Source organism: Puma concolor, chromosome D3, assembly GCF_028749965.1.
Source record: "Puma concolor isolate L17-30 chromosome D3, mPumCon1.1.hap2, whole genome shotgun sequence".
In the NCBI taxonomy this organism is placed as follows: domain Eukaryota; kingdom Metazoa; phylum Chordata; class Mammalia; order Carnivora; family Felidae; genus Puma; species Puma concolor.
In genome coordinates this window covers 69,949,744-69,977,339 of record NC_141678.1, presented here as the reverse complement: position 1 = coordinate 69,977,339, position 27,596 = coordinate 69,949,744, and the positions used below count along the sequence as shown (strand labels likewise).

Here is a 27,596-nt window from a genome sequence, read left to right as displayed (position 1 = left end):
GGTTTCCCCCAGAAAAACTGACCTTTAGTGTTCCCTTTTAAGGTAAGACCCAGAGAAACTCAGGCTGCAGCATTTGACCTGATTCCCTTAAACCTGGGCAAGAATCTAATTTTACTGAGTTTTTGATCTGGGAAGACTAACATGTAGACTCAATGTTGTGAATAGCACGTAATACTGTGACTTGAGGGGGGTGCCTGGGTGGCTCAGTTGGTTAAGTGTTCCACTCTTGGTTTCAGCTCAGATCACCGTCTCACAGTTCATGAGTTCAAGGCCCATCTCGGGCTCCACACTGACAGCGTGGAACCTGCTTGGAATTCTCTGCCTCCCTCTCTCTCTGCCTGTCACCCCCTCTCAAAACTAAAGAAAACTTTTTTAATTTTTTTTTCAACGTTTTTTTTTATTTATTTTTGGGACAGAGAGAGACAGAGCATGAACGGGGGAGGGGCAGAGAGAGAGGGAGACACAGAATCGGAAACAGGCTCCAGGCTCTGAGCCATCAGCCCAGAGCCCGACGCGGGGCTCGAACTCACGGACCGCGAGATCGTGACCTGGCTGAAGTCGGACGCTTAACCGACTGCGCCACCCAGGCACCCCGAAAACTTTCTTTTTTTGTTTTAGTATCGTGACTTCGGTGCTACTGGCACTCAGCTCTGTTTTGGTTACTATCTTAGTGGTGTATGGCTTTTACATAGATGGTCATCCCTTCCCTGGGATTCACGGTGACAGTGAAAGGCTTTGCTCATTGGTGGGGTGTCTTCTAAGGTCCTGTCACTGCCCTGAGGGAAGAAATAGATTTCAGGGAAGTCTTGCTTGTGGTTGGAGAGATAGATATGACCGTGGTGGGGTGAGAATCCTGGGAATGCCATCCCCCTCTTGGAGTGACCGTGGGTTCCTCTGGGAACATCTGACGGCTTTCCAGTGAGAGTAAGTTCCCAGTAGGGAAAGTTTCCTACCCTTTGTGCTTCCTTCAGATATGCTAATCTGTTTTCTTTTTTTTTTATTATATTTTTAAAATTTTTAAATTTATTTTTGAGGCAGAGATAGAGTATGAGCAGGGGAGGGGCAGAGAAAGAGGGAGACACAGAATCTGAATCAGGCTCCAGGCTCTGAGCTGTCAGCACAGAGCCTGATATGGGGCTCAAACTCATCCTGAGCTGAAATCGGACGCTTAACTGACTAAGCCACCCAGGTGCCCCTCTTTTCTTTTTTAAATCCTTGTTCTTTCTCAGGAGCTAATTTCCTTTTGCAGACTCTGCCACAAAGTGGTCCTATTTGCAAAGCCATTCACTCTCCTCTTGCAGAGACAGAATGCCATATTCCTCCATATGCTCAACGTAGTACCGCGTTCATGTCCTATATAGGTAGAGTTCAAGATGGCAAGTGAGATATGGGGTAGGTTCAGACTTAACAGCCTGGCTATATCTGTCTGGGCCATTTGTTGCCAAGAAAGCACTTAGAGACATTCCCCGAATGTAAATAAGCATGCACCTCAGCAGTTGTAGTCTGTTGAGAAATTACTGTAGAAATTTATACCGGCCAAGGCTCTTTTCTGGCCAATGGGTATCTTAATGAACTCTTAGGAGGTCAAAACCAAAAACCACCACAGGAAAGCAGGTCACTTGGACTTTGGAGGTACTGTTTCTGATCCATCAGGTCAGTGACATCATTTCTTCATCCGGGAAACAAAATGACGTTTGGTTTAAGTCTGGGCTGACCTTGCATTGAGCTGTTGACTGTCTTCTCCCTTTTGCATCCTGGTGTCTGTCTCCTTTCCTTTGGAACTTCAGACACCTTCCAGAAAGGCACTGGATCTTTTTTTTCCGACGTGGCCATTTTTCTGTCTTCGGAAAGTAGGTGTCACGCTGGACATTCCACTGCTTGTTATCTCCTCCAACCACCCCCCCATTCCAAACCTATTCCAGTCCTGAGGGTTTATTTACAACGTAACTATGGGAAGTGATTCTAAGGAGCTTTTCATCCTCCATGGCTTCAGAAAACGCCAACACTGAGTTGTCTACCCAAATCCTTGACTACCAAACACTGAAGAGAGGGACCATCTCTGAAACCATGGTCTCATTGTTTCTCAGCCCTAGGATGAGGAAACTTGGTGCACATAGAAGATGCCCTTGGGATGACCTCAAGTCTTGGATTGTTGTATTACTTGTCATCTGTGGGCCAGCAGGGTGGCAGGTGGAAGCTAGAAAGAATGGGAAGGATTAAACCCCATTCGATAAGAAGAAAGGAATAAGGAATTATCTCTTTTATTTTTCATGCTTATTTTTAAGAGAGTGAGAGCATGAGAGGCACAGTGAGTGGGGGGAGGGGCAGAGAGAGAGGGAGACACAGAATCCGAAGCAGGCTCCAGGCTCCTAGCTGTCAGCACACAGCCCCACACAGGGCTGGAACTCACGAACTGTGAGATCATGACCTGAGCTGAAGTGGGACACTTAACTGAGCCACCCAAGCAACCCAGGAATTAGCTCCTCCTAAATCAGGTTACAAATGCGCCACGGCTAGCAAATGAGAGCGGAATTGCCTTTGCCTCCCCAACTAGTAGACACTAATTTGTAATTAGTGGGATAACTGTCCCCAGGTGGACTGTGGCTCCTATTTAAGGTTGACTCCCCAGTCAAGCTCATTGTAAGAACACCTGGAAAGAGTTCTGTGGTGTGGGTGAGCCACTCCAGAAATTTCTGTAAATGTTTAAAGTGTTACTATAGAATCAGCAGCCAGAGCGGACACTCCTTCGTGTATAAGGAAACAGTGGACTTAGCGTCACACAGGGGCATCTCCCCTCATCGTGGTGTTCCAACTGGTAGTTCGGACTGTAGAAAAGGCTGTGAACCCCGAAATAAATGGCATGGGCCTCAGCTGCTTCCACCACAGTTATTGTGAGCCCCCAGTCAGAGGTGAGTCTCTCAGACTCTCCTGAACGTTTCCCGACGCGACAAGCAGTGCCCTGGCAGAGCGATGGCTTCCCCACGACCTGCTCCCCCACCTCAGCTCCAAAAAGCGCAGAGCAGGCAATTTAGCCACCCTGAGACCAGCTCTTTCCTTTAACTGAGGATCTGTGAAGCTGCCTGCGGGCGTTTCTTCCCAGGCCAGGGGTTTCCTTTTCATGTTACATTAACCAGCGTTTCCCTCTACAGGTTTGAATAATTGTAATTGTAATCCTTCATTCCTCTCCTCTGAGGCAAAAAGAAATAGATGGCTTCAATTTGGGGAAAATGCATTTATTCGTCTTGGACTTGAGCCTTCCAATTGCCAAGGTGGCAGGGGCTTTGGCTGCGGCCGGCTCCTTCTTGATGAGAGGACAGTTGGCCTAGGAGACTTGGGGAGCAAGGCAGAGTGTATAGATGAATGCTTAATGCTGAGGAGCAGAGGAGATGGGAGTGGGTAGGCCCCAGGAAGCAGGAAATGAGGTTTGCGGGGATTTTCTATCCTTCTCAAAGTCCTCACATTAGTTCCTGTGTTTGTTGCCGTGTTTCCTAACTTTAAGTTAGCACTCAGGTCTAGTTAGTCCTTTTTAATGATACGTTTTTAAAAATAATTTTTTTAAATTACAGCTGGAAAAGTACCTAACATAAAACTTACATTTGTAACCATTTTTAAGTATATGGTTCAGCGCTGTCAATTAAGTATATTCACGTTGTTGCGCGACAGAACTCGGAGCTCTTTCCCGTTGGAAAACTGAAACTCCACACCCACTGAACAACTCCCTTTCTCTCCTGGCAGCCCCTGGCAACCACCACCCCTCTTTGTTTCTGTGAATGTGACTACTTTAGATACCTATGTAAGTGAAACCCTATAACATTTGTCTTTTTGTGACCGGCTTAAGTTACTTAGTGTAATGTCCTCAAGGCTCATCCATGCTGCAGGCTGTGACAGAATTTCCTTTTTGGAAGCTGAATAATGCTCCATTGTGTGTAGAGACCACATTTTACTTACCCATTCTTCTGCTGATGGATCTTTGGGTTTCTTTGACCTCTGGGCTATTATGAACAATGCTGCAGCAAACAGGGGTGTGCAAATAGCTCTTCTTTTAATTCTTTTGGACATATAGCCAGAAGTCAGATTGCTGGATCACATGATAATTCTTTTAATTTTTTGAGGAACCTCCAGATTGTTTTCCATAGTGGCCATAGCAGTTTGCATCTCTATCAGTAGAGCACATGGGTTCCAGTTTCTCTGCATCCTTGACAATACGTGTTATTGTGTTTTTGCTCAGAACTATCCTAATAGTTATGAGGTAATCTCTCACTGTGGTTTTGATTTGCATTCCTGTAGTTATTAGTGATGTTGATCATTTTTCATAGGCTTCTTGGCCGTTCATGTATCTTTGGGAAAATGTTCAAGTCCTTTGCGTGTTTTTTGAGTTACTTGCTGCTTAGTGAACTGTAAGAGTCTTGGTATAGTCTGCATATTCACCCCTTATCAGAAATTTGATTTGCAAATATTACCTATCAGTAAGTTGCCTTTAATGATCTATTGTAAGGAAATTTCTTCTGTCCACTGTTTGCGTTCATTTTAATGGGAATTTTGTTTCCTTGGTCTCTTCAAAATAGACTTAATTTTTATAATCTCAATTTAGTTATTCAGTGAAGACTACCCAGCTCTTCTCTGACCCGTATGAAAAGGTTTCACAGAGAATGGAGGAGGGAAAGTCAGGGGCATTTTCCTTTCAGCCTGTGAAGAGTGGACCAGACTTGGGCAGCCCAGAAGACCACTGGCCATGTCCTTTTCAGGGTGAACAGTACTCCCAGGTCTAGCAGACCCCTGAAGCCATTGGGTTTGCGCTGGAATCTCTGAGTCTCCCAGGAGAGCCTTATAACTCAGATCGCACTAAAGTCAATCTCAATCTTGCAGAATTTCTCTGACCTAGCTCTTGGGGGTTCGCCTGGAGCCAGACACCTATACATACTCTTGGGGCTCAGATAAAGTGACCGTTCTCTCTGTCCATGCCATCACCTCTGTGACCTCACCCTCCATTAAAGTCCTATGGCACATGAAATCTCTGTTCCTTGGGAGGCTTCATACACTGGGTTCCTGTGGTCTTCCTGATAGTTCTTTTGGGTAGGAACCAAGGCTTGCTCCTGCTTGCAGCCCGTACAGTTCTGGAGACAGTTGACTGATGGCCTGGGAGAGGATTTCCATCTGGTGGGAATTTTTTGGTCCCACACCACGGTTCCTGGCACAGAGAGGAGGCAGGGAATTGGAGCACAATGCAAACTAAAGACGTAGGTCCTTCAGAAAAGTAACTGTTCTTGGCCTCGGGATGGCCTCGGGATGTGAACAGTGACGAGGACTGTGCTCTCCCTGAAGGTCAAGTTCTGCATGGGGGCATCTAGTCACAGCAAAGCACATGGGCAGAGTTCAAGTCCTGCCATTCGCAGGTGCAGCCAGCCTCCCAAGATTCTTTAGTTAAGAGATGAGAAGGGCTGGCCTCGCTAACAGACCCCGGGGTGCCTTTGGGAGGTTTCATGGGCTTCAGGAGGGAAAGAGACCTTGACGGGACTTGTCTGGCTTTTAATAATCATTCCTTGGAAGCCCCCCTCCATATCCAACGTATAACTCCTATCTTGTCATTCAGCCTTCGCTAGAAGGGTAGAGTGTGGTCTTGGTAGAAGAGAGGAGACTGAGGTAAGGAATTTAGTTCCTTTGAAACATTCTCCAGGGGAATAACTATTTCCCAGTCTTCGAAGTTTTACGTTGCCTCTGCCCTGCAGTGAGAGGTTTGTGGAGGTTGATAATTAACTCAGAGGGACTGGTTGACTTCTTTTTATTGCAGTTTCACTTTCAGACAGACACTACCTTCTTTTGAGAGACATTTGTGACCCTTCCCACACCCTGAACTTGGAGCAGAAGGAGAAGGAAATTCTATCCTCGTCTACACTTTGGGGATAGGAAAGTGAAGGAGGGGGCAACGGTTGTACCACCATGAATACAGATCTTGGATCTCTGCATCAAGTCGTTGTCTGTGTTTTGACCTTCCTCCCACCCAAGGATTCTAGTCTAAGTGTTCTCAACATTGATTTTACGGGAGAAATCCAGCTCACTTCTAGTATATAAATTTCTTTGTGACAGTTTAATATTGTGAGCTATAAATTAATCCATTGTGTTTATTTTAAAAAATCATCTCTGTTGATGGGAAGAATTACTACCGAGATAATTCTATTGCAAAGAAGCTGCCCTATCTCCCTGACTGTGGCTTTCTGAGGTCAGTTATCTTAAACATTTTCCAAGCTACCTACACCCCTCATTCATCTCTGGCCCTTCAGCAGGCATTACAGTAATTACACTAGACGGCAGAGGAATTGTTACTAGATAACATCTTAAAATAGGGAAATTAGGAGCAAATTTTAAGCCATCTTAAATTAATGAGAATATTCTTAGTGGAGCGCTACCAACATAAACCTTTAAAAAATGTCAAGTGGGACATATTGAAATCCTTTATCTGTGGGGCTCAGTACAAGCCCTCCAAGTACACCCAATTGCTATTATATCTGGCCATTTGCTAGGGTGGCTTTTTTTTTTTTTTTTTATCTTCCTAGGTTTTATTAAGTTTCCTTGGGGGGTTTGCCAGTGTCAGCAACCTGTCTTGGGTTTGGGGGGGAGCAGAGAATGAGGTTCTAAATGACAGAACTCCATGTATAGGATCATGTGGACCGAGAGGGCCCCAATGCAGCATGACAACTGGCAGACTCCGTGCCCCCCCCCCCCAAGGCCTGGAGTGCAGCTCCTGCCTGGACTCAGCATCTTTGATCTTGTTTTATTAGCTTACAATTATTTTTCCTATGTGGGCATGACCAAGGGCTGCTTTTTAATGTGGTTGTCTCCAAACAGTTGATTCCTTTGATCTCAAAATGACTTTTTGGGGTGCCTTGGTGGCTGAGTGGGTTGAGTGTCTGACTCTTGATTTCAGCTCAGTTCATGATCTCACAGTTCATCAGTTCGAGCCCCATGTCCAGCTTTGCACTGACAGCACGGAGCCTGCTTGGGATTCTCCCCCTCTCCCCACTCCCCCCAAATTTCTATTTGGGAGTTGTCATTAGGGAGTACAGTCTATTTGAGAGGACTGCCATAATTTTATTTAAGATCAAGAAAGTTGTCCATACTGAAGAATGAGGGAGTACAGATTTAAGGTTATGGGGGAGCCTGAAGCCTGTGCCCTCTCCCACCCAGGGTCCCTCATTGATATTCCCAAGTCCACTGCCCTTCCCTGATCTCCTTTTTTCGGTTGGTTTGTTTGTGTGTTTTTTTTTAAGTATTTGGTTTTTTGAGAGTGTGAGCAGGGGAGGGGGGGGTGGAGGGGACAGAGGATTCAAAGCCGTGGCTCCACGCTGACAGCAGTGAGCCCAATGCAGCACTCAAACTCACTATGAACTGCAAGATCATGACCTGAGCCACACAGGCGCCCCTCTCTCTTTCTTAATGAAACTTGTCTCTAAGAATGTGGCCTCAGACCTCACTCCCTGGGTTCAAATACTGGCTCTTACACATACTGCCCCTGACTTGAAGCACATTATTTAATCTCTCCAGCTTGTATTACTTGGAGTAATAAACCCTAGCTCTTGGTAGTTGCGGGTGCTGAGTGAATGAGAACTTATGAAGCTGTTGGGGCCAAGTGCTCAGTAGGTGCTCATTCAGCCAGTGGTGTGAATGAAAAAAGGCCCCTCTTCCGCCTACATTTCTGCTTCTCCACTGCCTCGGCCCAGTGACCTTGCCCAGTGGGCATGACGGCCCTGCTCGTTTGCAGCTAAAGCTGCTGATCTTGCTCGCCCCATCCGACTTGGTGAGCTTTACTGCATCCGTTCAGCTGTGCAGGTGAATCTCGGCTGCATGCCCCATTGGTCACTTGTGGCCCCCTCATGTTCACCTCCCATAGTGTCTTTTGATCCTTTTCATTACTTGGTCACCACCAGCTTACTTCCCCCAGATCAGTTTTTCTCTGCCCTCCTGCAGGTTCAATGAGATGCACATCTGACTGTCATTTCTCAATTGTTTGTAAACTCAAACTCCATGAAAATGAATCAGAGAAACAAAACATCCTTAACCAGTATTAGGACAAGAAGATGCTTTCACCCATTGGGAGGCTGGGGTGGATGTGGGGGGATAACAAAAATTGGTTCCAGCTTTCTGGAAGTCAATTTTCTTCTACCTTTTAAGAAACCATATTCTGACATGGTGATTCGTCTAGGATGATGTCATCCTACCAAAAGAATCATGAATTCAAAGATGTATATACGATATTTGTCACAGCATTGATAGCAGCTAAAAGTTGGAAGAAGAGGCAAAATGTCCTGTGATAGGGGATTCGTTTAAATCGTGATTGACTTGTGTGGGGTGAGGGGAACACTGCCAGCCTATGAGGGGCCTTTGTGTGTTTTGGAACAAAGCAACCCTTTGGGTGGAGTGCCCCCTCCCAGGCTCAAGGGACTTCTGTGCTGGAGTTAAGGGTGGGACTGGATCGGCGGGAGAGAAGAGATGAGGGCGGCCTTGTTGGAAGTCCTAGTGATTGCTTCTGTAAGAGGAATGTCTCTCCATTCTCCTGTCTTCATTCTGCAGGTTTGAGACATTTGAGGTGAACAGCTTTGAGCAGTTCTGTATCAACTATGCGAATGAGAAGCTACAGCAGCAGTTCAACTCGGTAGGCTCAGCTCCTGACCCAGGGTGTCGAGGTGGGGACACCTCTCTCCCTGGGAGCAATGGCCTGGGGCACTTCTCCTCCTGCCCCAACCTTCTTTTGGTTCCTTGATGCTGCCCCAACTTTGCGAAGGCGCTCCATGTCGCTTGGGAGGAGGTCTGAATGGGGCAGTGGGGTTGAGAGGGTAAATGATCCTTCCCTTGGTTTTGCCGCCTACACCCCCTGACCCTGGGCTTCTAGGGTAGTTGCTGAATTGCAAGCCAGTTGATTACTAGAATATTCTAGAGAAGGGTTCCCAGGGGAATGGGGATCACCTAACTGAGCTTTCCTTTTCTGTAGCCATGTCTGGGACTCTAAACTCACATGGTTGAACTTGAGGGGAGATGGACATCAGGACGTGCCTGTAGTTCACTAACTTTGACCTTTTCACTTCTTATCCTAGCACGTGTTCAAACTAGAGCAAGAAGAATATATGAAGGAGCAGATACCTTGGACCTTGATTGATTTTTACGATAACCAACCTTGTATTGACCTCATAGAAGCTAAACTGGGCATCTTGGACCTGTTGGATGAAGAGTGTAAGGTACAACTGATGATGCACTCATTGTATTAGTTCAGTTCCAGGCTTGGAGGAGATGCAGGGGACAGCTGTGTGGTACAAGGGAGCATGTGAGGCCTCAAAGTGGAATTCTTTTTGCCATTAGCCCACCTTTAGTGTGCTGAGAGAAACCTTGGTGTCCGTTCTACATGCTAGAAGGTAACTGTGTTGGTGAGTATGTACCTCTTTTGGCAGAGACTGGATGGTATGGACTGGCACAATATAATCGTGGTCTAGATTTGGTGCTGCAGATAGCCTAGGTGCGGAGAGAGAACCCCAACCTCTAGACAGGCATCCCCAGAGAAGGGACAGTGAGGGTCAAGAGCCCGCCCACCACCTGATGCTTGGTGGCAGATGAGGACCATAGATTCCTCCTGATCTAGCTTTTTGTGGATTCTACTTCGTAGGACACGAGTGTTCTGAGTTGCTAGCATGGGGAGAACCAAGCAACCTTGGAAATGTGGAGCCAGGGGTATCTGACTTTTCTTAGTCACCTAACTTCTTTGGCCTTTGTTTTCCTGCTCTGTGAGTTTAGTAGGTTTGGATCTGATGATCTCCAGAACTTTGCCAGGTTTGAAGTTTGCTGACAAGAGGGTAAATGTATCCCCATTCCTCCAACAGTGGAAACTAACCAAAAAGGGGTGGAAACTATAGGACGCTTGGTATTGCAAGGGAAAAACCCAGTTGATTTTACTTTCTGGTCTCGCGTGTCTTGCCCGTGAAGGATTGGGTGCAGTTTGATGGTTTGGAGGATGAGGTGTTTCCCTTCCAGAAAAGTGCTCCTGCAGTTTCATTGCCTTTGATGATGAAAAGGAATGGTTAACAGAAAAGTAGAAGACAGAGTGAAATATGCTGAAATCCAGTTTGTGCATCTTTATTATTTTTTACTTTTTAATTTTTTAATGTTTTCTTATTTTGAGAGAGAGAGTGAGAAGGGGAGGAGCAGAGAGAGAGGGAGACAGAGTCCAAAGCAGGCTCCAGGCTCTGAGCTGTCAGCACAGAACCCTACATGGGGTTTGAACTCACAGACTGCGAGATCATGTCCTGAGCTGAAGTTGGATACCCAACCAGCTTAGCCACCCCAGCGGCTCTTTATGTTTGTTTTAAAGATTCTCTTATTATTTTTTTTTTTTTAATTTTAGAGAGTGCGTGCAAGCAGGGGAGAGAGAGAGAATCTTAAGCAGGCTCCAAGCTCAGTGCCAAGCCCAGTGTGCTTTCTGGGTTCAGTGTCCACGGCCAACAGCTCCCTTTGGCACACACTGGGACCGTGCTCCCCTCCTCCGCTTCCTTGTGTGCTCCTATCAGTAACCACCTCCTCCCACCCCCACCCCGCGGGCAACACAACACCATGTCCTTGTTGTCCAGCCGGTCTAGCTTCCCAGGCCCTGGCTCCAGGTCTCCAGCCCTTCACTCCCTTTCCCGGTGCTGAAGGGTAAGGCCATACGAGGCCCGAGGAGTCACGTGAAGCAGGTAGCTTACTTCAGGGGCTCCACCTAGTTCTGTGATGGAATGCGAACGATAACGTATATCCCCGGCACACGGTCTCTCCCTCCTTGTGTACACACACCTCTCAGAAAAAGGCTTAATGCTTCAGGATGTTGGATTCTGTGAATCAAGCAGCTGCGTCTGATTTTCAGTGATTTGTCCTACCTTTAGCAGTCAAAATGGGAGCCCCTTGCAGGTTTGTTTTGGCTTCTGGTTTGGGGATCTGAGAGGTGCCACTGCCCAAGGGAACATGTCCTGGGAATGTCCGGTGAGAGTGGCAGGAACACAGGTGCAGGGACCTCAGACTGCTGTCCAGGGGGTAAGGGGAAGCCGGAGAAGTGCGAGCTGGGGAGCAGGTGGTTACCAGAGTGGTCGCAGGGGGCCCGAGCTGCAAACCACATTAGACAATTGGGAAGGTAACCTCCCCAAATCCCTGCACTTTGGAATATCCGTGTTGGAATCCATTTGACTTCTGAAAAACTAATGGAAAATCTGACTCTGTGTGTGGATGATCTCTGCCTTAATGTTCCGTGGAGCCTTCTCTCCAGGTCAGATTTATAAAATTAGGTGATTTCAGTTTAAGATTGCATCCGCCTCTGATTCCTGCCCCTATATTGTCAGACACCTAGAATGCATTATGCACCTGCCATATGTCAGGTCTTGGGAGAGGAGGAAGGGTTCTCCCTGCTGGCCAGAAAGGATGAAAAGGGGGACAGGCTCGTGTTCTGAGGGGTTGGGCCTGAGTGTGTGGGGGTGGGGGCCGGGCAGGGCAGTTCCAGAGCAGGCTGGAGGAGGCCTGGACCACAACCCAAGGGCAGCAGAGTGATAGCTAAACAGAATCAAGGGAAGGGGTTATTGACATAGAAAGCATGCCGTTCTCTTAGGTCTCTTAGCTTCCTTGTCGCCGAGGCTTTGTGGAGGGGTGGGTCTGAGGAAAACCTGGATTTCCAGCCAGTCAAGCTGGTGTTGAGGGGGTGACGCTGCCCTTGGGACATTTTGGAACCTCACTGGCTGCTGAGGGCGTGGGCGGAGCAAGGCAGGCCAGATGAACACCAAATTAAAGAGTCATGCAAAAACCCCAGTGTGGAAATCTTTTCCTCCCAGATTTAATTGCTCTGGGAGTTGAGAGTGATCCAGGGCAATCTGATGCAGCTGCTGGTAGCAGGTAGCTTTTGCACCGACAGGTGTCACCTTTGTCAGAACTCCTGGAACCAGACCCTTAAAAAGGGCATGTTTTCCTGTAGGGAAATCCTACCACAATGAACCTACCTTTACGAAATAGGCCTGCTGACCTTTCGGAAGTGCTGCTGGCTCTGAGCCTGGGCGGGGTAGGATGTCCCCTTGGAGTTGGCCAAGACCAGGTGACTTGGCGTCCCTCGGGACTGTCCTGTGGGACTGTCCCAGACACGCTCCTTCCCTCCGCTGTCACTCACGCTGTACAGAATGAGAAAGAATAGTGAGGTTGCACCGTGAGGAATTGGGTTCTGTGACCCCCATATGAAAGGACACAAAGCCAAATGAAGGATTGGACTCGTGGTATAAAAGCAGCCGCTGGGAAAATCAGGTTTCCTGGAGAAGAGACACTGCATTGGGCAGAGACAGTGAGCTGGGATCTAAATTAGAAATATGGAGATGGGGTAGCCGTGGATCTGCAGGAGCAGCACACGGTGGGGCTCTCCCCAGAGCCTGTGAGGGGTGCCCATGGCTGCACAAGGGGGCTCACGGAGAGCACAGTGAAGCACCCAGGCTTCCTTCAGGTGGAAAAAGCCTTCCTGCAGCCGTGGATTCATAATCAGCCCCAAACCAAGCCACAGACTACAGCTGCTCCTCAGTAACCAAGGGGTCAGGACACAGGGTGTTTGCTGATGGGAAATGGTTATTTCCAGGCTGCTTTTAACAAAACCCTGCCATTCCCAGTGCTCTCCGAGGCTGCTGTGGGGCTTGAGGGCTGCACAACATAAGCCACATTCAGACTGAGCATTCCCTGCCCTCCCTCTTGGCAGAACCTCAGTCATCGTTCCCTCCCTCTTGGTGGAACCAACTAGTTAGGGCTGAGGGGATAGGAGAGGTCAGCACATGTTTCCTCCTAACTGATACTTGGCATCGGTAGGAACTGTCTGGAAATGATAACCCCTGGAAGCAGTTCTTATAAGTGACACTACAGATACTCTGTTTGGACAGTCAGTGTTAGGGACCCTCAGGGCCATGCTGAGGCAAGAGGCAGGCTCTGCCCTGAGTGGGTAGGATTCTTTTGTTTTAGGGACCTGCTCTTGGAAGAGCTGCCCGAGGGTGGACGGCGGACTGTGAACCTTCCAGTAACTCACTGCTGAGGCAGTGGAGGGAAAGCATGCTGAAGGTCTCTGCTTCCTCACCTGGGTCCAGTCTGCTCTCACAAGAGCTTACTTAGTATTAGGGTCAAAGGTTCGTAGTTGCTTAAGTTGCCCTGGAGGTCTCCTTGTCCAACATGTTTGTGAACAGGTTGAAACCTTGAGAAGGGAGGCCTTCCTGTGTCTGTCCGTTCATCTGCCCAACAAACCCCACGTCCCTATGTAACCAGCTGACTCTCTGCCCTTCGCACATCTCTGAGGGGTCAGGCAGGCACCACAAGTCGTCACTGTGGTGACTGAGATGGAAAAACTGAGGAGGAGGTGACTGAGAAAGTGTTGTAAGAAGCATCCCCCAAAGGACTGTTTAAGCAGAGAAGTTGGATTGTGGGGGACGGGAGCTCTGCTGGGCAAAGGGAACGTCACATCAGAAGAACTTGAAATGGTCTGACTTCTCCAGACCCCATGACAGGTGAGGTTGGAAAGCAAGAACCATCAGGACAGGAGGCTCTGTCCAGAAGAGACTGGACTCTGAAGGCTCTGGGGACACAGGGCTGTGAGGCAGGGACAGGTGTGATCAGATGGGAATAATTTCTCAGGGGATACCACCCGCCACTGTGTGGAAGCCAAGCTGGAGAGAGACTGAACGAGGTGAGCAGGGAGGCATCCTCGTGTGGTCCAGGCAGGGAAGACAAAGGCTTGCGGGGAGAGGCAGAGGTGGGTCAGGGAGGAGCTCAGTGCCGGTGAGGGGCTCAGTGGTCCCGCCTTTGGTGGCCGGCCTGTGGGTTACAGAGTTTGGTCAGGGAGCTGTCTGGGCGTCCGGGAGGCGAGGTGAGGCCAGGTGAGGCAGCAGAGGTGGCACGTTTTGAGCCCCCGTGTGCAGGCCTGGCTGTGAGAGGGCGTGGGTGAGAGAAAAGGCAGCGGGTGCTGTGCAGGAGGCAGGCATTGAGTGCACAGGACCCGGGTGGGGAGGAGGGATGGCGTGGCTGTGGCTGTAGGTGAGTTTCTGCATGTGGAGCAGCAGGTTTCCTGCTTGTTGGCAGCCTCTGTTTCCCTGTGAGGCAGGAAACGAGGCCTGTGCAGCAGGCGGCAGGCTCTGAAGCTGGGGGAGCGTACGGAAAGAGGGGAAAGGCTCTCCTGGCCACAGGGAAGGGAAGTAACAGAATGCACTGATTGGTTGGCCAAGGTCAAAGACCATCCAGAGAGGGGAGCCATCAAGACTGACTCCCCGCATAGATCTGAGCACAGCGGCCTAATCTGAAGAGGTGCGGTCTCACGGTGAAACGTGATGGTGTCTTTTTAGGCATCAATACTAAATTATGCATAATGACCAGCAGGACTTGATTAAGGAAAGAGGAGTTGACGTGGTCTCAGCCACCCGGGTGTGGGGGAAGGACCCGATGGGTAGTTGGCTTGGTCTGGAACGGGTGTTGTGCTGAGCACACAGCGGGGGCAGGTCTCATGAAGGTGGAAAAGTCAAGTCCTGGAATGGGCATTGGGGGTGGTAGCCAGGAGGGGAGGAAGGAGTCTGAGAGAGAGTGCAGTGAGCTCCTGGGCTCCAGGGTTACAGCCCAGCCTGCTGGGGAAGAGGTGCCGTGGAGCCCGAGGTCTCACGCTCTTCCCTATTTCTTTAAACTTTTATAATTTCAATAACAGTAAAATCAAGTATTAATGCGTTTTTACCAGCTTTATTGAATGTAATTAACATACCACACTATCTGCTCAAAATATACAATTCCCTGGTTGGCAGTATGTTCAGACTTGTGCCACGACCCCCACAACAATCAATCGATGACAGGCTCCTGGTCCAGTGCCCTCTTCACGTTATTTTGAGGAGAGAGTAAGGCCAGTTGCATGAACTTGTAAAGGATGTGATTCAGCATATTTCAGAGCTACTGATCCCCCAGCCCAGATTTTATCAAAATACAAGATTTGCTCTCTTTCTCCTATGTTCATTTTGAATCTTTTTTGGAGATAAGTGCCTTCCCCCTAACCCTGTCTTGGTGGCTTCCTTTAAAGCTGTTGTCGGGCAGGAAAGCACAGTAGCAGGGAGGACGTGCTCCAGAGCCAGCCTGTCCTGGTTTGAACCCTGGCCCTGCTGCTTCCCAACTGCGTGAACTTGGGCAAGTTCCCTAACCTTTCTGTCTCGGTTTCTTCCTCTGTAAAATTGTATGAACATAGTGCCTAGCTGATAGGATTCTTGTGAGGATTAAATGAGTTGATGCTTCTAAAATGTATAGAAAACTGACAGATTGGAAGTGCTATGGGCATTCACTGTTAGTATTGTTGTGAATTCCTGCTGGCCCTTTTCATTGCTGGTGGTGGTCAAGAAAGAAGACCCTTGTCAGGAAATGCATAATACTGTTTTCCCGCTTTGTTCGTTGACTCACGCCAGTCTGAGTGAGGGAATACGTAGGATTATGGCATTTACTAACAGAAGTCCGATTCCGTTGTCAAGACAAGATGATTTTGATGCTGGCAAATGCGTTGACCTAGGTGAGTCTTCTCTTTGCAGTCCTGCCCTTCCTGTTCTGTCTGCCCCGGTTCTGTCACTGTCCGGTCCGCTGTATTCCTGTCCTGACTTCCAACAGCCCTGCCCAGCTCACCCTTCTCCTCCCCTGTACCTGCTGTTTCTAAACACAGAATACTTGAAGACAAATGTAAAATCGTACACATGAAAGTGCTGAATCGGATGTATTTTGTCTGCTTAACACAATTAATAGCCTCTGTCAAGAAAGTTTTCTTTTTTTGAATTACCTACGGCACTTAGCAGTGGGTACTCAATAATAGTTACGTTAAATTGAAAATGAGAAAAATCCGTTTACTTACTCTCTGAGAAATGTGTTCTTAAGCATGTAAGCATTTTTCTTATGCCACAGATTGTGTTAGTTTACTAAACAAATCCCTTTTTAAATGGCTGGTGTAAGGGTCACCTTCAGCCCTGCCTCATCCGCATGTACAGTGTAAACTAAGGAATGGCGGGTCCAGTTGTGACCCAGGGCTGGGGAAAGGGCGTGTGCAGTGGTCTTCGAGGATGACAGAGGAGAGTAGGTACAGGTAACTGGTAGAGTTACCATCATCCTGGACAATTTGGACAGTGGTTACAGTGACTGTGTTCTGTTTTCCACAAAGCAAGATGCTTTTTTGTTTTTTGAAGCCAGCTCTAAAGAATGCTTAATGTGTGCTTAATGCCCTTCAGAATGCTTAATGTAGTGAAACATGTAAATTTGAGGATGGCAGAGAGTACTATGTAGCTCATTCGCTAGGTACTTAATACCTGGTGTGTGCCCAGAACCCAATTCTTTTTGGTTTTTTTTTTGTTTTGTTTTGTTTTTTTGAGGGAGGGTGCAAGTGAGTGAGGAGAAGAAAGAGAAGCGGGGCTCGTGTTTTACCTGAAGTGGGGCTTGAGATCATGAACCATGAGATCATGACCTGAGCTGAAGTCAGATGCTTAACCAACTGAGCCACCCAGGCGCCCACCCGGAACCCAAAGAATCCTCAGTTCTTTGAGGGGCAGGTGAAAAAACAGTGAGGCATACTCCTTGAGCCTAATAAGCTTGCACTTTGTAGCGACAAGGCAATGTACAAAAACCAACAGCGAACTGGATTAGTGTATGTGTAAGTGCTTAATCATGAGGGATTCCAAAGTGAGATCAAGAGTGGCCAGGATGGGCTTCAGAGACGAGGACAGACTTGAGTGGAGCCTGGACAGTGGTGTTTAGATGAGCGTAGAGGGGGGGCTTTCCTGCTCTTGGCATTGGGCTAAGTGAGCAGGGACGTGGTGCTAGCGGTAGCCGTGGCACATTCATGACGCTGAAGTCACGGGCCCAATGGCAGGGAAGACACAGGGTCACATTTGTCCCAGCTCTGCTCTTGTGACCTTGGCCTCCATGCTTATGCTCTCCTAACCCCTTCAGTGGCTACCAACCAGCAGGCTCTTTGAGGCTCAGTGCACTCCTACGGACACTACTGGAGCCTGCCCACATGGCGTGTGGAAAGCATGGCGTACGGGATCCAAAGTGTTTGTGGCCGAATCTTGTTTTCCTTGTCCAGTTAGGGTCCAGGTCTGAGAGCTGAATCCAGCCCCTGTGAGGTCAACTTACTGGTGGACTCCCATCTCCCTATGGCATGGCTCTCTGCTTGCTTCTTCCTTTTCACACAGCACTCTGCCCTCTTCTGTGTTTTTGCAGGTCCCTAAAGGAACTGACCAGAACTGGGCACAGAAGCTCTATGACCGGCACTCTGGCAGCCAGCACTTCCAGAAACCCCGCATGTCCAACACGGCCTTCATTGTGGTCCACTTTGCTGATAAGGTGAGTGTCTTTGTGGGCTCTGTGGGCTCCCCCTACGTGGGCTCAGGGCTCACAGGGAGTGGTTTCGATTGAAGTGGCCTAAACCCTTCTTAGGTAGGGTCCTCTTGTACCCTTTCTTTCCTTCCCCACACCCCTCTGTGATCCATCAAAGTGTCACCACACGGCAGAGCCCCAGGTGGTGGAGGGAGGCTCTAGCTACCCAATCATATGCTTAACCAATATTTACTGAGGGTCTCTTCCCTGGGAATGCAGGAGCCGTAAGATAGTCATGAATCTCCCCTGGACAGAGGAGGAGGATGTAAGAATAGAGTGGCGCCCTTCTTTGGGCAGCTCCTTTCCGAGGAACTGGTGTGCACAGACTTCTGCTACATGGAGTTCTTTCTGTTCTGTTTGTGCGAGCCCGTGCTTCCCAAATTTTAATCTGCACATAAATCATCTGGGGTCTCGTTAAAATGCAGATTTCTAATTCAGTGGCCTTTTCAGCACCCAAAGGATGCCTTGGGCTATCTTATGGGAACTCCTTTTTTGAAACAATGTTTTTCCACAAAATGAATACTCAATTTGCTCTGTGTAATTCCTGATCACATCTTGGCTTTGCATTTTAAATGGCAACATCTGTGGGTTCCCCAGTTACTCACAACTCGTCAGAAACCAAGTATAGATGAGCCAAAAGGATTTAAGTGCTCAAGCAGCTGCAGAAGGCTCCAGGTCAGGCTGAAGCGCTTGACTTCTGTTTCTGTTTCCCTCTGGGGCCCCAGGTGGAGTACCTTTCAGATGGTTTTCTGGAGAAAAACAGAGACACAGTGTATGAAGAGCAGATCAACATCCTGAAGGCCAGCAAGGTAAAGGGCGTCAGAGACGGGGAGCTAGGGCAGGACCGTCCATGGCCAGGGCTGCGTGTGGTGGTTGGGGGCCCTGCTCTGGAATGGTGGCAGGCAGGGGGAAGGCGAAGGGGCTGGTAGGTTATTTCCATCTGAAAACACTTGAGGATGGCGTGGTGGAGGGAAGAAAGGAGGTGGTGAAGGATGGGGGGGGGGGGGGTAGGGTTGGCAACTGGGAAAGATCCCAGCTAATGGAGGGACATTGCGAGGGGCGGGGGTACCAGAGGGGACCATCAGGAGAGGGTACAGCAGTGAGTGTATCCATGAAAATGTCACTGGCGTTTATTATGTCTCTTGTCGTCATGTCCTACCCGCCAGTATAAATGATTTAAATGCTCTAAGATCCTGGTATTCGTGCATCTAATTTCTGCTTAGCACCTACAGAATCTTCCTATAAGCAAACACTTAGATGTAATAGAAAGGGGGCCCTTGGATGGCCCAGTGGGTTAAGCATCTGACTTCGGCTCAGATCATGATCTCACAGTTTGTGAGTTCAAGCCCCGTGTTGGGCTCTGTGTTGGCAGCTCAGAGCCTGGAGCCTGCTTGGGATTCTGTCTAGCTCTCTCGGCCCCTCCTCCAGTTACACTCTGTCTCTCTTTCTCAAAAATAAAGAAAATTTAAAAAAAAATTAATAGAGATAAATAAACGGAACAGAAAGTAGAATTTGAGGGAATGTTAACTGTCCTTTATCTACTTAATTTATTGTGAGCACAACAAAAGGACAGCAAATTACTGTGTCCATTCCACAAGCAGAGGTTACAAGGCACCGAGTCACCTAAGCAAATATTAAGCACCAACCTTGTGAGGCACTACCCCCTACACAGCTCGCATCATACAAAGGTGGATAAGACAGATTCTACCTTGTAGGTGCTTCTATCCTAGTGGGCTATGAGTGGCAGATAACCACCCAGGAGCTGCACAGCAGGGAGATGCAGGAAGAGGGCCCTGCAGCCACGAGAGGCGGGGGCACCGCCATTCCAGAAGGCCAGCGTACTGATGCACGTGCTGTTGGCGGCTGCAGCCCTTCAGAGAAAACCCAGAAACAGACTCGCCAGGATTTGGGAGGCTTTCTCCCAGACCTCGTGATACTGCACTCCCTGCGGGGGCCTGATAACACTAGACATTGCAGATTAATGGCTTTTTGTGATAAGCTTCAGACAAATGGCAATAGGGGGAGATGCTGGAATGGAGAAAGTACACCAACCAGAATGGACCCAAGGACAGAAGGACAAGTAAAGCCCATTACATCACATGACCCCAAGCAAGGGCTCTAGGGAAGTTTTGGCTTCGTACCAGCATGTGGGTGGCTCGGGGCAGACCCCGGCTCAGTGTCCTCTCTGGATATCTGCACCATTAGTTACTGAGGGAAATTTGGGTAAGTGTGTATATCACTTTGGAATTCAACACAAGATCAACCTCTCAGCTTGCCAAGTCTGCAGCTCTGTAGTCCATGGTCGGTAATAGGGCTTGTTCTATTCTGTGAAAGGGAGGTGGGGACAGAGGAGACACAGGCCACAGGGAGAAAAGAAGCACGGGGAGCTACCAAGGCGTGAGCTCTTGGAGCACGTTCACTGTTTTGTTAGAAGTTTCTCCTTGCAGGTAGGAGCACAAGTGAAGGGTGGGTGGGGAGTGGTAACGAATACATATAGTTAAGCTCGTGGATCTTACAGTCTAGTGAAAAAGGCAGGGATTTGTGGTATGGAAAAAGTTTGTTGGGGTCCCCGAGACCACCCCCAGATTCAACTATTTGCTGGTAACACTCACAGAACTCAGCAGTTATACCTCAGGCTCTGACTTATTAGATCAGAAGGATACATAGCACATCAGCAAAGGGCAAGGTACATGGGGTGAAGTCCAGGGGAAACCAGGCCCAAGGTGATAGGAGTCCTTTTCCAGTGCACAGAATGTGCTTCATTCCACAGCAGCGAGTTGTGATGTGAAGTATAGACTAGGGCAGCTGGTCTGAGCAGAAGTGTTAAGAGTTTTTATCGGGAGTCAGTTACGGAGGCACCCTTTGCCTGGCATGTACCAAAATTTCAGACTCCCAAAAGGAAGGCAGGAGTTCAACATACACTGTATTGTTTGCATGAACCTCTTGGACCCAGTGAACCATTCTTACCAAGGATTGGTGAAAACCCTCCCAAAATCAAGTTCCCAGCCAAGGGTCAACCTTACAAGGAGGCCCTCCCAGGGATAGCAGTCTTAAGTGTGCCGTGTTAGGTCTTTACTGTATAGGAGTGTCATGTTAGCTTGGGGGTACTGGGTTTTTATTAGAAGTGAGATATAGACTCATAAATTTAAGTAGCATAAATCATTCTCTGCCATTCCTTGACCCACCTTTTCATCAGTTACCATTCTGCATAGACAAGCATGTTGGTACATCTTTGTAAGATTGAAATGAATCCCATTATATATAGTTCTTTAGTTTTTCACTTATATCTTTGCTGTCTTTCCACATGAGTGTATCATTTTTTAATAGTTGGTATTTTGATAATTCAGATAATCTACAATGAATGCCCTTTGCATACATCTTTTTTTTGTGCAATTACATCAGTCAGGTAAGTTTTTAGAAGTGAGGTCAGTGGTTCAAAGAGTATGCACGTCACATTTATAGATAATCCTAGATTGGGCATGTAGGCTAGGTCCATGATCTACTCTCAGAAGATAATGGTCGTCCTTTTCCCTACCCACCTACTGCACTCCGGCTTTCCTCTTGACCGACTAATCTTTCTAAAGAACCAGTGACCTTGTTGCCAACCCCCAGCTGCATCCCAGCACACCCTCACAGGTGCTGTGATGGTGGCCAGCAGCATTCAGAGATTAAGAGGGGCTTCCTGTCCTCCCAGACCCTGGCAGGAGGAGGACTAAGAACTCCCCACCCTGAAACCATTCCAGACATCCCAGAAAGTAGAAGGCGAAGATTGAAATTAGGTCACTGTAAACCTACAGATGGGCCGGACACAGACCACAGCTACAAATCAAAGAGTGGCTCCAACTGTGCTTCAAATCCTTTGGACAGATGGACATGTCTGGCAGCACCTGTCATGGTAGCATTTTTGAAACTCATTGTTCATTGAGCCTCTGTCATCTTTAAAAGTTTGTTTTTACAGCAGTCCTAGAAGGTTTGTTTCCAACTCCGTATTACAAAGAGAAAACTACCTGGAAGGACACAAAGCCCTATGGCATGGAGTTAATGCCCAGTTTTGGGGTTGGTTTTCTTCTCTCTAAGCACAGATAAGTCTCGAATCTTATATGTAAACTCATAGTTTTATTTGAAGTATTTTTATTTTATGGAAGATCTATGAGCTTTTTTCTTTTTTTTTTTTTTAAGGTTTATTTTCGAGAGACTGACAGAGTGCAAGTGGGGGAGGGGCAGAGAGAGAAGGAGACACAGAATCCAAAGCAGGCTTGAGGCTCTGAGCTGTGTCAGCACAGAGCCCGACACGGGGCTCAAACTCACAAACCATGAGATCATAATCTGAGCCGAAGTCGGACGCTTAACCAACTGACCCACCCAGGCACCCCTCCTATTAGCTTTTTTTCTTTGGTGTGGCACCCCTGATAAGAAATTAAGAAATCATTGCGAATAATTAAGCAGTATTGGCTGCAAGACTCCCATGTACCCTACCAGCCAAAGGGATGTTTGAAGAACTCCCACCAAGAGCAACGAAATAAAACAGTGTTAATGAGAATGTAATTAGTAAAGCCAGTTATACTGTCTAAGAGGTTATAATGTAGCTAATTGCTTTCTCAGCTATTGGAGAGCTATAAATAGAGACTTAGGAAGTGTTTCTTTAAAACATGACTTTAAGTCATTAAGAGACTGATTTGTTTCAGGTAGTAAAGATGGAGATTTCTGCCTCCCAGTGTTGATAAAGAAAGTGTTTTATCTGGGGGAAAAAAAAACCTCAAAAGAGCATATGTTTAAGATTTCTGGGTGGCTCAGTCAAGCGTCTGACTTTGGCTCAGGTCATAGCTCACAGTTTGTGGGTTCAAGCCTCACGTCGGGCTCTTGTGCTGACAGCTCAGAGCCTAGAGCCTGCTTCGGATTCTGTGTCTCCCTCTCTCTTTCTGCCCCTCCCCTGCTTGCGTGTGCTGACTCCTGATTTTGGCTCAGGTCATGATCTCATGGTTGTGAGTTCAAGTCCTGCATCGGGCTCTGCACTGATAGTGCAGAGCTTGCTTGGGATTCATTCTCTCTCTTCCTCCCTCCCTCCCTCCCTCCCTCTCTCTCTCCTCCCCCTTCATTGCTTCTACTCTGTCTCAAAATTTTTTTAGAAAAAATTAGTTTTTGAACTTGTGTGTTCATGTTCTGTGAGTAAATACCCAGTAGTGGAATTACTACATCATGTAGTAATTTTTTGAGGAACCACCATACTGTTTTCCACAGTGGCTGCAGCAGTTTGCATTCCCACCAACACTTGTTATTTCTTGGGGGTTTTTTTTAGTTCATCCATTCTCACAGGTGTAAGGAGCTATCTCATTGTGGTTTTGACGTGCATTTCCCTGATGATTGGTGACGTTGAGCATCTTTTCGTGTATCCATTTGCCATTTGTGTATCTTTGGAAAATTGCCCATTCAGGTCCTCTGAATTAAAAAAAAAAAAAATCAGTTTAAGGTTTGTTTATTTGAGAGTGCCCTACAGTGCCCAAGCAGGGGAGGGACAGCAAGGGCTAGAGAGAGAGAATCCTAAGCAGGCTCTCCTGAGCCAAAACCAAAAGTCAGATATTTAACCGACTTAGCCACTCGGGCACCCCTGAATTTTTAAACACTTTTAAGGGTATTTGGAGTGCTTCTTATTTAAAATCATTTGGTGTTGGAAAAAAAAAATTGAAAAAAAAAAGGGGGCGCCTGGGTGGCGCAGTCGGTTAAGCGTCCGACTTCAGCCAGGTCACGATCTCGCGGTCCGTGAGTTCGAGCCCCGCGTCAGGCTCTGGGCTGATGGCTCAGAGCCTGGAGCCTGTTTCCGATTCTGTGTCTCCCTCTCTTTCTGCCCCTCCCCCGTTCATGCTCTGTCTCTCTCTGTCCCAAAAATAAACGTTGAAAAAAAAAAAATTTAAAATCATTTGGTGTTGGTAGTTAAAAAAAAAAAAAAAAAAAAAAAAAACAAAAAACTGCCACCAATATTGAGAAAAAAACAGATCACTATGTAAGAGAGAACTTTTTAGTCAATAAAACAGTATCCTCATCCCCTTTCCAATACAGGAAAGTGCACCTCTTTCTTTAACATTAAAAAAAAAAAAATACTGAGGCTTTTCCTTCGAAGCTCATTTAAAACCCCTGCAAATGAAATATTTTTTAGCTAAAAATTGGAGATTTTTTCCCCCAAGGGTAGCACTGGCCAGGTGACCGAACAGCTGGGAAACAAAATGTATTTTTTTTTTAACCGGTTTACAGCTAGGTTTTTAAAGATAAGGTTTTGGGCAAGAGATTCCAATCAAACGGTTATTCGAGCATGTCTTTAGTTTCATGGGTCTGTTTTTAAAGGAAAAGTGTTGGGGCGCCTGGGTGGCGCAGTCGGTTAAGCGTCCGACTTCAGCCAGGTCACGATCTCGCGGTCTGTGAGTTCGAGCCCCGGGTCAGGCTCTGGGCTGATGGCTCGGAGCCTGGAGCCTGTTTCCGATTCTGTGTCTCCCTCTCTCTGCCCCTCCCCCGTTCATGCTCTGTCTCTCTCTGTCCCAAAAATAAATAAAAACGTTGAAAAAAAAAAAACTAAAAAAAAATAAATAAATAAAGGAAAAGTGTTTTATGTTCTCACAGAAGCGAACAGGCGTGATTTCCAAGGTAACAGCTGTGTATACAGCTGTAATTGACATTTTTCTTAAACTATCAAATGGTTTTTAAAAAGTGTTTTCATACTTCTTTTAATCCCTCTTCAAATAGATTTGCCTCAGGCTTCTTAAAATCTATCTATAGACTTAAATAGCAGAGCATGCCCAAGCCGGTATCTTTGGACACTTGGAAATAAGTGACAACATCAGGGAAGTGCTTGGTTTGTTTGAAGGTATGATCTGAGTGTTTTCGTAGTTGGAGGGAGCACATTTTCAGAAAGACCCAGATGGATGTTGCTCTCTAGGCCTGCCCTACATGAATTGTGGTGGTTGCGTTATTGGTCACTCAGCTCATAAATAGACTTTCTGGTGCTTCTAAAGCATAACTGGAGTTAGTCAATTAAAGGGAAAGCTTTCTCGGAAATTCATCCTTTTGCGAGAATTATTAAGCAAGAGCTTGGTGTAACTACTCCTCATTGAGACTTGAGGCTGGTTTATAGTTGCGACACTGCTGAGACCAGGAGGTCCCTGTCTAGCCCAGTGGGTGGATGGGGTTGGGTGGTACAGTCATCAGTATTTGTCTGTTCTTTCACTGCTGCCTACAGCCCAAGGTTGAGCATATGGTCCTGTGCTCAAACTCTAGGTGTCTGTGTCTGTTCTTGGAGTTTATAAAGTTCTCAGTAGAATGTAAAGCCTACCCCTTTTTCCTAGAGTTGATGTCCCAAACTCCTCTCCCTCGCCATCCCAGATATCCTGCCATTTCTAAATGCAGTCTCAAGAGCCGTGACTTGGAATTAAAACATAGCTTTTAAAATAAAATGCAGATTGTCCAGACTAAACCTTTGTTGGGTTCTTTCCCAAATTGTAGCATAGGGCCAGCGTGGGAGCTTCTGATTGAAGCAACAGAAAGGCGCTTCAATTTTAAAGTATTCCTACTGTTGATTCTGATTTCAAAGTTCCTTGTGTGGTTCTAATACATTCTCCTGGCCTTAGAACTTAATAGAGTTTTCAGAGAAAAAGCTACTATTCATGATTTCTGTAAAGTAGACTGCTAAAACAGTGTAATCATGCATGTGGGAACTTCTACCCTTGACTCAAACATCTTGTAAATCCATGTCAGAAAGTATGTGAACTAGAATAGTCTAATCAGGGGCGCCTGGGTGGCGCAGTCGGTTAAGCGTCCGACTTCAGCCAGGTCACGTCTCGCGGTCCGTGGGTTCGAGCCCCGCGTCGGGCTCTGGGCTGATGGCTCAGAGCCTGGAGCCTGTTTCCGATTCTGTGTCTCCCTCTCTCTCTGCCCCTCCCCCGTTCATGCTCTGTCTCTCTCTGTCGCAAAAATAAATAAATGTTGAAAAAAAAATTAAAAAAAAAAAAGAATAGTCTAATCAGTATTTTGTTTAGACATGGCAGACTGAATGAATCTGTGATGTCTTTAAAATGTCGGCCGGCCTTTAGTTGCTAATTATTTCCCTGTGGAAATTTCTCCGTGCCAGTCTGGGCACTTGACCCTTCCTCACATGTGCCTTCTCTCTCTGGCATCAGATCCTCCTTCCATCCCTCCTGTGCCCAGACTGTCTCTCCCCACCTCCCAGTCTCTTCTATTTTGCCGCTGACCCATGTTTTCAGTTATTATGTGTGTGTCAGTGAGGACCCATGAATCTTTAAACGAGGAGTTGCTGGATATAAGATTTGTATTTGGAGAAGACTCTGGCTGATGGGAAGACCGTGTTGGGATACAGGTGTGTCTGGAGGAGGGCACTCAAGCTCTAGGCACCTGCAGTGGTCTGGGGGAGCTTGGGTAGACTTCAACTAGGACAGTAGCATTCTGGTGATTAAGGCTTACTGGACCCCGACCGTGGACAGAACTTTGTAATTATTAGGATAGGAAATGCTATGTTGGCAGGCTATCTAATGTAAATTTAGGAAGTTTGGAGGCCCCTGGGTGGCTCAGTCGATTGAGCATCTGACTTCGGCTCAGGTCACAATCTTGAGGTTCATGCGTTCAAGCCCCTCTTCGGGCTCACTGCTGTCAGTGCAGAGCCTGCTTCAAATCTTCTGTCTCCACTTCTCTTGCTCCTCCCCCACCTGTGCTGTCTCAAAAAAATTTGGGAAGTTGGTGGGTGAGGGCCATTTGGGCCATGTCCAATTTGGAACACCCACAAGGAGGAAGATATGGAGCAGATAGTTGGCACTGTGGGTCGTGGGTGTGGAAGAACATTAAGACTGGAGAGACAGGCTGGCGGGGGGTGGGGGTGGTAGTTGAAGCCATAGGTGTGAAGGAGACTGTGCAGGGAACCAGTGTTAGAAAAGATAAACGATGAGGACCCTGTCCTGGGAAACAGCCACAGGAAGGGGAGATGTGCAGGAAGATGGGCCCATGGAAGGGAAGCTGGGCTGCATGGTCAGGGGAGAGGGCCTCAAAGAGGAGGTGTGGGCCCCTCAACAACATCAAGTAGGACCAAGAGTGAGGCTGCACCCCTTCCAGCCGCTGGATTTAGGAGGTCGGGTCCCCAGAAGGCGTTCTCAGGATCTATTTCGGCAGTGTGGGGGGCAGACCATGGAATGCGGGGTGGAGGCAGGTGTGAGGAAGGATGACAGAAGGTGGTGTCTCTGGACCCCTTGCCTGAGATAGAGAGGGAGAGCCAGCTGGACAGGGAAGGCTACATGTTTAAGGGAAGTAGCCTGGGAACAGGGAGAGAGAGAAAATGCAGGAGTCTAAGTTAGGCTGAAAGGAATCACCTTCCTCAGTGCCCTTATTTTTATGTATCGGAAGAGTCAGATCTAAAAGGTCTCCTGACCCGAGGTGCCTGGGTGGCTCAGCTGGTTGGGCGTCCGACTTCGGCTCTGGTCATGATCTTTTGCAGTCTGTGAGTTCGAGCCCCGTGTCGGGCTCTGTGCTGACAGCTCAGAGCCTGGAGCCTGCTTCTGATTCTGTCTCCCTCCCTCTCTCTCTGCTCCTCCCCTGTGTTTGTTCTCTCTCTCTCAAAAATTAATAGACATTTAAAAAAAGTAAAAAAAAAAAAAACAAAACAAAAACAAAAAAACTAAAGTGTCTCCTGACCCTAGCTCAGTGCCCATTCTATAGCACCTCACTTCCCAGATACCTGCTGAGCTATTGACTTTTCTGTCTCTTAACTGCTCTACTGTAGTGCCTTGTTTGCAGTGGACTTCAGCCTCTTTGTTACACTGCAGCCAGAGAGAGCTTTCCCAAAAGATCACTGGTCATTGCTACCCTCTGTTCTATGGGCTCTGGAGCCAGGCTGTCTGGATGCAGATCCTGGCTTTGCCACTGACTAGCTCTGTGATCTTGTACTCTGAGGCTCTGTTTCCCCATCTGTAAGATGGGTTGTAATAACCAAGTGGTTATTGGGAGACTGAAGTGAATTTTCATATATGCTTTGCACCTTCTAAGTGCTCAGTAAATGTTAGCTGCTCTTATTTAAAAAAAAAAAAAAAAATCTTTAATGGCTTCACATTGCTTTCAGGATAAAGACCAAAATGTTCAAGGATTTTGTATGAGCTGGTTTTCCTTGCTTCCCACCCTGCCCCGCTTCACAGTGTATCCGATAGCTGTACTGG

At 47.5% G+C, this 27,596-nt stretch overlaps 1 protein-coding gene across 2 annotated transcripts in view; it reads left to right on the top strand.

Annotated features, from left to right (window-relative positions):
• The window catches only part of MYO5B (myosin VB), a 342,952-nt gene that overhangs the window by 219,968 nt on the left and 95,388 nt on the right, over window positions 1-27,596 (top strand). For both annotated transcript variants that reach the window (XM_086682946.1, XM_086682945.1), the window contains exons 11-14: window positions 8,566-8,647; window positions 9,087-9,227; window positions 17,242-17,364; window positions 18,123-18,206. In XM_086682946.1, coding sequence (XP_086539072.1) covers window positions 8,566-8,647; window positions 9,087-9,227; window positions 17,242-17,364; window positions 18,123-18,206 — 430 coding nt within the window. The remainder of the gene's footprint in view (window positions 1-8,565; window positions 8,648-9,086; window positions 9,228-17,241; window positions 17,365-18,122; window positions 18,207-27,596) is intronic.